We start from the raw sequence: 10,442 nt of genomic DNA, 5'->3' as shown, positions 1-10,442 counted from the left end.
CATACTATGTGGTTCTACTCATGAAATTCTAGTCTGTCAAACAAAGTTTTAGTGACAGAAGCAATAATTGGTTTCCCAGGCCTGGTGGTGGTACAGGGGACTAACAAGGAAGGGCATGAAGGAAAATCTGGGTGTGATGCAAATGATTTATATTTTGATCATGGTGCCATTTACGGAGATACACATTTATCAAAACATATCAGACTACGTACGTCAAATGGGTGTGTTCATTGTATTAAATTATGCCTCAATATTTTTGGTTAAGAGAGGAAGTATAAACAAATGGAACTCACACCATAAATAAAAGCTAAGGCTATAAAACTTCCAGGTGCAAATGTAGGGGAAGGTTTATTTAAACTTGGCTTACGAAAATGTTTCTTAGACAGGACACAGGAAGCACTAAGCATAAAAAAAAAAAAAACAAAAAAAAAAAACTGTAGCTAAATTTAATCAAAATTTAAAAGCTCATTCTCATTAAAAGGCATTCCTGAGAAAACAGATATGCAAGCTACAGACGTGGGGACACTATTCACAATACATATGTCTCATAAACAGCTTTAGTCCAGTACATATGAATAGCTACTGGAATTCACTAATTTAAAGACAGTTTTGTTACAATGTGCAGAAGACTAGGACAATTTACTTAAAAGATATATGAATAGTTAATAAAATAACAATAATTCTTCAACATAATTTGGTACCAGGTTAACACAAAATAAAACTAAATGAGATGCTACTATTTACCCCACTAGAATGGCTACTACATTTTTAAAACTCTCGTAGTACCACAAGTTGGAAAGCATATGACGCAACTCATGGGGGTGTTATGTGGCACATCCACTACAGAAAACATTTGGGCAGCATCTTCTAGAGTTAAAGATTTATCTACCCAGACACATAACAGAGGAGAATGAAAGTCTATGTCCAAAAAGACTTTCACAAATATGTTCATGGCAGGTTTATTCATAATAACCAATAATTGGCAACAAATTAAATGCTTATCAACAGATAAATGAATAAATATATTTTGCATATTCATACGGGGGAATCCTACAAAGCAATAAAAAGAACAAAGTACTATGGATATATATATTCTCTGTATGTTATTTTTATATATAATTAAATATTATTCAGTGATAACAAGGAGATTCTGCCTTTTGCAACAATACGAATGGATCACGAATGCATCATGCTAAGTAAAATAAGTCAGACTGAGAAAGGCAAATACTGACAGTCTCACTTGTACGTGGAATCTAAAAGGCTGAATTCATAGAAATGGAGAATGGAATGGTGATTATCAGGGGCTGGGAGGTGGGAGAAATTGGGAGATATTGGACAAAGGATACAAACTTCCAGTTATTAGAAGATGAATAAACTCTGGGGATATAATGTATAGCATGTTGGCTATAATTAACAATACTATATTGTGTAGTTGAAAGTTGCTGAAAAAGTGTACTTAAATGCTCTCACCATACACACACACACCCACACACACACAAACACACACAGGTATTTTTATGTGAGATGAGGGAAGTGTTAAACCAACTTTAGAGGGGTAATCATTTCATAACATATAAGCATATCAAATTTAGCTTGTACACCTTAAACTTACACACATCATATGTCAATATCTCTCAATAGAGTTGCAAAAGAAATCAATACTGTGTTATCTCAAGGTAGGGAGTCAACTAGGAAGTGGCATAAAATAATTTGCAAATAACAAAAATATACTTCTTGATTGATGTGGTGGTGAAATGTGCGAATGCATTTGTAAAACTCACAAATAACTTACACTTAAAATAGTTAAATTTAATTTATGTAAACTATCCCTTAATTTAAAAGTGAGATAAGGAAAAATGTGAATCTGAAGGGAAATTAAGACTCCCAAAGCCACATTTAAAAAAATCAAATCAACAAAATATACTCAAGGAACTCAAAATACAATATTAAACATTATGAAAGAGAAAGTAGAGAAAAAGACCAACCTTTTCTCCTTTTCTCCTAATAACAGGAGAACAACAAGAACAAAAGACAACTTCCAATGGCAACAGCTTAAGAGAACACCAGCCGAAACAGGAAAAGCTCACAGGCTCCAACTGAGTCGAATACTTTCTTTTGACAACACAAGAGGGCGCCCTACAGTTACAAAACAAGGAATACTATGCTAGACCAGCCTCCCCTTGTAAGAATGCAAGAAAATCTCACGTAAACATGAACCCAGAAAAAGAGCATGCTCAGATCCCATATAAAGTTATTACAAGGGAAAAGAAAAAACAGCAGAACACCATCCTTATAGGAAATAACTGTGCCCATATAGTGAAAACCAAAATGCACCATACAGACTCTCCTTCAAGTAAAGGACTTGCTGCCCCAGCTGATGGCAGTGCTGGGGGTGGGCAGGCTTCAGCTGTCTGACTCTTCAGACATTTGGGCAGCAACACAGACACCTCACCCAAAGTACCACCCTTTCCCAGAGCAGCCCACACCCAAACACGGATTGATGCAGTTTTATAAACTCGTGCCCATCTTGGCTCAACTCAGGACACGTCTGAATGGTCATTGCACCACAGAGCTCACCACTGGGCCAGCTGAGCCTGTCACTAAGAGTGCCTTCAGCTTGCCTTCTCTCCCTGCCCAGTACTTCCCCCTCATTCCATAGTGTTAACCCCATGCATTTATTAATAAACATCGTACATGCCAGCCTCTCTCAGAGCGTCCTTCCCAGGGAACACAATCTGCAAAAGCCTGAAAGGTATATTCACAAAACAGATGAAAACTAACCAGATATTTCATAAGAAAAGAAAAGAAATTTAAGAAGTGTAGAATATGTGAAATACCAGCAAAGATGAGAATTCAAAACAATTCAGTTGTGAGTGGTTGGAGGAAGAAAAGTTTTGGAAGGAGAAGAAATACATCAGGAAGCAGCTAGATATGAAAGAAAAACCATTTCATAAGTGGAGTGTAAACCTGGAGGAAAATAAGACGGAGCAAACATGATGGACAAGGCCATAACAGAACAGTAGATACAAGGAGAGAGGAAAAAAATAGAGAAAAAGATAAAAACAATTCTAGAGAATGCATTTTCTAGTATTCTGTTGTTAGTTACAAAGTTTGCAGTCAGGCAAATACTAATGCATGACATTAGAAGCCACAAGTGTTGTTTCTGTTGGAAAACAGAGAAAGAGTAATACGGTGTTTGTAATATTTTATTTGTGACCCCTTCGTGTTCATTTTGTAATAATTTATTGATATGCCAATCATGATTTGTACACTTTCTTTCTGTGTGTTTTGTTTCCATAAAAAATGCACATAATATACTGTTCTTTCACAGAGGTGATGTATTTTATATGACCAAATTACTTTTAATATTTTCTATTCTATGCATTTTTATATATTTCCTTTGAGAATTTTTTGCTCTTATGTTTTGATCTCTGGGTTTCAAGTTCAAGTCTTCTTTCAATGTCTGGCAATCCTCAGATGTTCAGATGTAGTCCAGACTATGGCACAAAAAAGCTTGCCAAAAGCTCTCTGTACGTGGGTGTCCGTTGTGAACTTGCGGGCTGCAATGCAGGAGAGTCAGGCAGAGCAACATTACTCAATTTGCGGAGGTGACCCCTAACTTGCAGTCACTTGCTGCAGAAAGAAATCCTTCTACTCCCCAGTGGAATTGTTTAAGGCTGGCCGTCAACCTTCCGGGGTCTGAGTGTGAGAAATGAGCTGGTGATGCCCCATGCTACCAGGGCAGTTAGATTCAAGCCTCTGTTTTAGGGACAGCTCCTCACGTTTGCCCCAGTTCTGCCTGGTACGTCTAGCCTGGAACTCCTCTGGTTTAACTGCCATTAAAAATGTCTCCAATTTCATCCTGGCGTGGATGAAATATAAAGTAATGCTTCTCAGATGACAGTTTACAATATGTGAGCTCCTTGTTACTGACTTTGACAAGATGGGTTTAGGAGTTGAATGCAAGTATTAAGCAACTATTATAGAATTTGATATTTCTGAAACATCTAGTCTGTGGACACATCTCTTGGAACAGAGAATAGAACAGTTAGATTTTTCATTTCATTTTCTAGTAATGCATTTTTATTGTGTTTTGCTGAAGCACTGGCTTGTGATAAAATGGAGAAAGAAAACTAATTGGTCCTTCACTGCAGATGATTCAAGAAGCGCTGACTGAGACGCTGTGTTCCTCATAGAACATTAAATCAATCTTACTCTTTTCAGTGTCATCTGAGAGACTCAACTGTTCAGACACAGTTATGTGCTGTGAATTGGTTTGCTTTTGGTTGGTTTCCCACCTTGTGCAGGTCTATTTTCAGCATTCTTTCTTCTACTTGGAACCATTTTTTGCTTGTTTCTATAATTTTTGTGATATCGTCTGTGTACTGTCCTTTACTGTCAACCTTCTTGATGAGTGCTTTTACGTTTTTTATACTCCTAACACCATTTTGCAACACTTTGGGGCAGAATACATATGTTAAATCCCAACAGGTTTATTTAGAATTAAAGAATACAGATTCCATAACAAAATTAAAAAGTCAATATTGTTAGAAATATAGTGGAAAGCTACTAATTACAAAGGCAGTGAAGTATTTGGATTCTGCACCACTAAACCATGACAGGTCACACATACACAAAACAAATAATGATATCGTATAGTAAAATAGTTTAATTAACAAGATTAAAATATTATCTGTAACATGTATACAAACATTTTAATCCAAATGAAAGTATTTCACCAGAAATAATTTGGAAGAAACCAATAATAAAAATTCAATAAATTCTAAAAATAGAACTTATACCAATCACATGCTCTCACTAGCACACACAAAAAAAATTTAAATATCAGAAGTTATTTAAATATCAACAAAGAATTATCCGTAATAAATAAATATTCCATTCCTTAAAAAATGTTTGGGTAATAAATGACACTTGCAAACCTATTAGGAAGGAAAAAAAAAAAGAACAAAATAATGGAGATGACCGATGCTGTACTTATAGAGAAATGTAGTAACTTAAATGCCTCAATCATTTGACTAGCAGGAATGAACATAATATTAAAAGGCTTAATCCAAAGACTGAAAAATGGGAGATAGGAATAGAGGTAATAATTTAAAATATGAGCACATTACTGATGATTTTATAAACTTTGATTTGGAAAACTAGATAAAAATAACAAGGGAGAATACAGTGACATTTTACCCTGAAAATGGAGGTCACACATGCAATATAAACTTCAGTTTTATTCACTAAGCTTTAAAAAGAATATTGATAAATGGCAGAATGTGTAGAGGACTGCACACAAGAAGGTAAGGTGTTTGAAATTCAGGTCGCTGGAGTAATGGGAAAGGACCAGATTAGCATCATAACTGTCTTAAACACCTGTGAACCAAAGATTAGACTTACTGTAGGACACAAGAGAGAGAAAGTGTGAAAATCACAGACAGGCAAGTTATCAACTAAAATGAGGGGAAATAACAAAACGAGAGCTGAAAACAACAGGAATGTACATTTTGTGATATCCAGTCAGTGCAGGCTGGCTTCCCTTGGTGATACTGATGAAGGAATATCTGTACAGGTAGATGGTAGACAAGATGACCACCCAAGTCCTTCACTTTCTTGTATTATATACTCAGATGACAAATTTGAAACTGGGAGCTCCTCTTATTAATACATTTAGGGTAGAAGACCATGTAGACATCTTCGTCAGCCTGAGGCCTGAGGCAGGACTGGATGGTTATTATTTTCTATTCATTTATATAGTGTATCTTCTGTTACATAAGGAGTGGTTGAAAGGAGTGGTAAGAAAAGGCACCAAGAAATATCATTTTTTTTTGAAAACCAAAGAAATAAAAGGCCCTTGTAGAGATAGGGGCAAAGCCATGATTAATATAATGAGAGTCTTCCATTCTGTGCAGATTTACATGTTACATGTGCATTCTCTTATCTATTAGTTACAAACAAAATCCCTGTGAAGTAAAAGAGAAAAATTATATTACCCTAATTTTCCATATTTAAAAATCAGATTTGGAGAACACCCATGGTTTTCTTAAAGTCATGACCTAAATAACATCAAGCTTAGTCTTCTAATTGCCATTACAATAACTTTTCCCCCATCATGTCATACTCCAGTATCGATACCACTTTCAGGCCTGAGCACCTCATTTTAAACTGAACATAACCTTAAACAAAGAGGAACAACAGAGATTTGGACTAACAAGCCAATCACAGGACAAGAGATAATGGTTGCTGAGACCCTTTTGAGAACTATCTCTGGAAGAAGAGGAAGAGTAGGAGAGTTATTCTTTAGTAACAGATACTTTCCTATCTCCCTTAATCTTCGCCTCAACCTTCAGGTAAACATATTACTATGTCTGCTTTACTTAAGAGATCATTACAGCCCCACAATGTCAAACAACTCATCCAAGGGCACAGACTTATACAGATAAACAGACTACAAACTTTTATGACTTAAATAGTGAAACATTTGGCCCAAATGTGTGTGTACTGTTGGAAATGTTTTCATTAAAAAGACTTAACAGAAAACCTAGTCTTCATAATCATCCTCCGAACAGCCAGCTGTACATCTCTGTTCCTGAGGCTGTATATCATGGGGTTCAACAGTGGGGTGATGACGGTGTAAGTCACTGTCACCAGCCTGTCTGTGCCTGTTGTATACTGGGCTGAGGGTCGCAGGTAGACAGAGGACGCACAGCCGTAGTGAACAATGACCACGATGAGATGAGAGGCACAGGTGGAGAATGCTTTCCGCTTGCCTTCAGCTGATGAGATCTTCAGGACAGTGGAGACAATAAATCCATAAGAGATGCAGATGAAGATCAAAGGCACAACAAGCACCAAGACCCCACAGATAAAGATGATCAGTTCATTGATGTAGGTGTCAGCACAGGCGAGACGGATGACTGCTGAAATATCACAAAAGTAATGATTGACCTTGTTGGAGCCACAGAAAGGGAGGCTAAAGACCAAAGTTGTTCCCGCCAGAGATACTATAAAACCACCAAGAATACAAGTCACTGCCAGTTGCCCACATACCCTCCAGCTCATGAGAATGGCGTAGTGCAAAGGCTGACAGATGGCAGCATAGCGATCATAGCCCATCACTCCCAGAAGCAGGCAATTGGTGACAGCAAAGCCAAGGAAGAAGTACATCTGGAAGACACAACTCATGAAGGAGAGTGTCCTGAGTACAGAGAGCAGATTGATAAGCATCTTGGGCAGGATAACAATTGTGTAGAAGGTCTCAGAGGTGGAAAGGACACCTAGAAAGAAGTACATGGGTGTGTGGAGGCCGTGATCCAAGCAGATGACTGAGATAATAGTGAGGTTTCCACTCAGGATGATCAAATAGAGGCAGATAAAGACCACAAAGAGGACACGCTGCAATTCCCCAAGGCTGGAGAAACCCAGCAGAAGGAACTCGGTAACACAGGAGGAATTGGCCATGGAGCGTTGATCCCACACAGTCAAGTCGATGTGACCGGGTCCAGAGAACTTTGAAAGTGAGAAATTAGGAAGGCTTAACCTTCACAAAGTAGCTAGCACTGTCTGGTTTGAAAGAGAAGGCATGCAAGGATAAAGAAAGATTGTAAACTACTCAGATACTATCCTAAATTATTGTGCACCATACTGCTATTTATCTGCCAATGATTTTAGTAGTGCATATGGGGACAAGTGTTCACATGAAATGTACAAACATTGGCTCAAATAAAGCTTATTCTTCAACCACCTTCCTTTGCAACTTTTATAGTCTCTGCTTAATTTCTGGTAATCTAATCCTCAAAAAAAATCTTTATCTATATTAATTATGGCTTTAAGTGGTCATAGTTTTATTCATATTATTGATGCATATATTCCATAAGCAATAACAGTAATATCTGAAGATCCAGTTCCCATCTGCTTTTAATACATTCCTCATCTGGGGCAACATCCATTGAACTGTTCTGTGCTGCTTGTCCTCAAAGCACAGAGTTCTTTTTCATTCCTAACCATATATCCTAGTTCCATACAATCATTCACCAAAATTAATTTGGATTAAAGCTACTGTTACTGACTTAAAGCTAGTGTTATGATTCCTCTACATATTCTTATAGGGTACTAGGTCCAATTTCCCCTTGCAGAAAATGAGTTGCTAGAATAATTTAGCTTTGATTCAGCATTCACCAGTTGCCCATTTGGTCCTATGTCTTCACCTTGACACACCTGACTTGGAGACCCAACAGTCTATCATTGCCAGGATCTATCTGTGAATTCCTGAGTAGGAAGTCTCAGGCACTTTCCCTAAGGCCTCTTACATGGTTATTATTGCTGGTAATAGATTATATATTTTTAATTAAAATATTATTATCCTCTTCAACCTCACACCCAAATGTGTTCCTTTACCTGGATTCTGTATCTCAATAAAGTTTCAAAAGCCTCTTAGTCATCCAAGCTGTAAATTTCTGAGACATGTATAAACACATGAAACTCTCAGCCTCCAATCTGCTTTGTTCTGTAATACTTCTAGGGTCCATTTATTCTTTCCTGCCAGAAATTAGCTCTTACTTGGACTGACCCAAATCATTATAAATGGATCCTCTGGATTCTATCTCATCCCACTCTAATTTACCCTCCATAATGGCCACAGAGCTGTACTTCTATAGGACAAATCTTTCCCTATTAACAAAACTAAATAACCCACAATGATCTATAAAGTCAAAACAACTACAGTCTTTCACACTTTTCCCAAATGTAGCCTTCTACTCATGACTGCCACTATAGAGTCCATGGCATACACTTTAGCACTGAGAAAATTTGATCATGTAATTTTTTATACTACTCTCAAAGTCTGGAAATAGCCCATGTTTTATGTTTGTTATTGTGGTTTTTTTCTTCTTTTCATTTTGAGACTTTCTTTAAATTCCCAGTTAAAATAACACATACTCATTGATCCTTCCTACAACTTCTTAATCATGCTTTATCACGTTCTTTGGGTTTCCTTAGCAATCACTAGAATCTTACTTGCTTTGCCACTAGTATTATGAGTTTGTCCAGGTCTCCACAAATGTAACTTACTGGAGACCAAAAACTGATCTCAACACATACCATAGTGTCTAGTAAAAATCAAGTACCTGAAAACGTGTTGAGAAAACAAATGACCGATGATCCCAGTTTCTTTTCTAAATTATTTCAAAACGTAAACATAGATGGCATTTGATTTCAGAGATTTTCTAAACTTGTTCCCTTGATACTAATCTAGCATACAATATTAACCTGCTTCAACATTTTGGGATGAAAAAACTCTCAAACACTCTCAAAATGCAGGCACAAAAGACCCATTAAAAATTGCTGCCATCTCATTTTCTTTTCTGATTATCAAGTGGTTTTCATCTTATCTCACTAACCAATCTTTTTAATTTTATTTTTAAAAGTACCCTATTGTTGGTCTTAAAGTCCTTTACAAAAAACACAATTTCTATTATTATTTGATCATTTGCTTAGGAAAAGGTCTAGCAAAATTTTGAAATAGGACAAGAATCAAGAGCTTTAACTCCTATTTTGGTAACTTTGAATTGCCTTCTCTCTAAACTTTATGAGCAGGCAGTACACACTGAACATTTAACTGGAACAAAGTCTCCTCTAGTATTCTTCCTGAAATATCATCTCTACTTTTCCAATTTGCTGGTCTCCTTTCTTTGAGGAGTTTCTCTTTTACAGAATCAGCCTCAGAGAGAACAATGAATAGTTATCCCCCAAAAGCTGGAATTTCTGAAAGAAATGGAAGGCCACACTAATCAATGGCTATTCCACGACCCTCCCATACCAACTCTCGCAATATGTCATCTACTTTTTCAAACTCACCTTGGAACCTATGTGGGAACCAAAGTTTGAAAATAAATCTACTGTCAATAATTTCGACTGTACTTAACTTGCTCTAGGGTGCTGCAAAAAATAGTCAACAGAAGATAGTGTCCTGAGTTTGGAAAGGAAGATATTATAGATTAAAAAACAAAAAAGCTTTAGAAAAGTGAAAAGAGGGTAAAAGAAAGGGAAAAATAGAGTAATTAAATTGTCTTAACAAGTGCAAAGAGTAAACTGATCTTTCATTATCTTGCTCAGTAACTCTTCATCACCTATAGGGTAAAGCCAACATCCTTAAGTTAGTTAAAAAGGCAACCAATTATCCTCCCCATCTACATTTACAACCTTATTCTCTAAATCTTTATTACACAGGACTTGCACTGAAATACTTACAGTTTTCTACCTATGCCTTCATATTTCAAGACTTCTTTTCTGAGAGAGAACGTGAGAAAGAAACAGAAATCTCATCCTCTGGTTTCCTTTTATCTTCATCTGTGGCCCATTCATTCTTTAAACTTATTTTAAAGTCATCAGTGATTGAACTTTAAACCATCCAGGGATAGTCTGTTGTGTGTTGCATA

At 36.7% G+C, this 10,442-nt stretch overlaps 1 protein-coding gene across 1 annotated transcript; it reads right to left on the bottom strand.

Moving 5' to 3' along the window:
- Positions 1–4,472: 4,472 nt before the first annotated feature.
- LOC105069564 (olfactory receptor 10R2-like) lies at positions 4,473–10,296 on the bottom strand. Its single transcript, XM_074349084.1, has one exon. It carries the CDS (start codon positions 7,465–7,467, stop codon positions 6,526–6,528), a length of 942 nt encoding a protein of 313 aa, XP_074205185.1. The 5' UTR covers positions 7,468–10,296; the 3' UTR covers positions 4,473–6,525.
- Between the last annotated feature and the right edge of the window lie 146 nt (positions 10,297–10,442).

The sequence above is a fragment of the Camelus bactrianus genome, chromosome 21 (genome assembly GCF_048773025.1).
Source record: "Camelus bactrianus isolate YW-2024 breed Bactrian camel chromosome 21, ASM4877302v1, whole genome shotgun sequence".
Taxonomy (NCBI): domain Eukaryota; kingdom Metazoa; phylum Chordata; class Mammalia; order Artiodactyla; family Camelidae; genus Camelus; species Camelus bactrianus.
The sequence above is the reverse complement of the archived record's forward strand: the minus strand, read 5'-3'. Positions and strand labels throughout refer to the sequence as shown.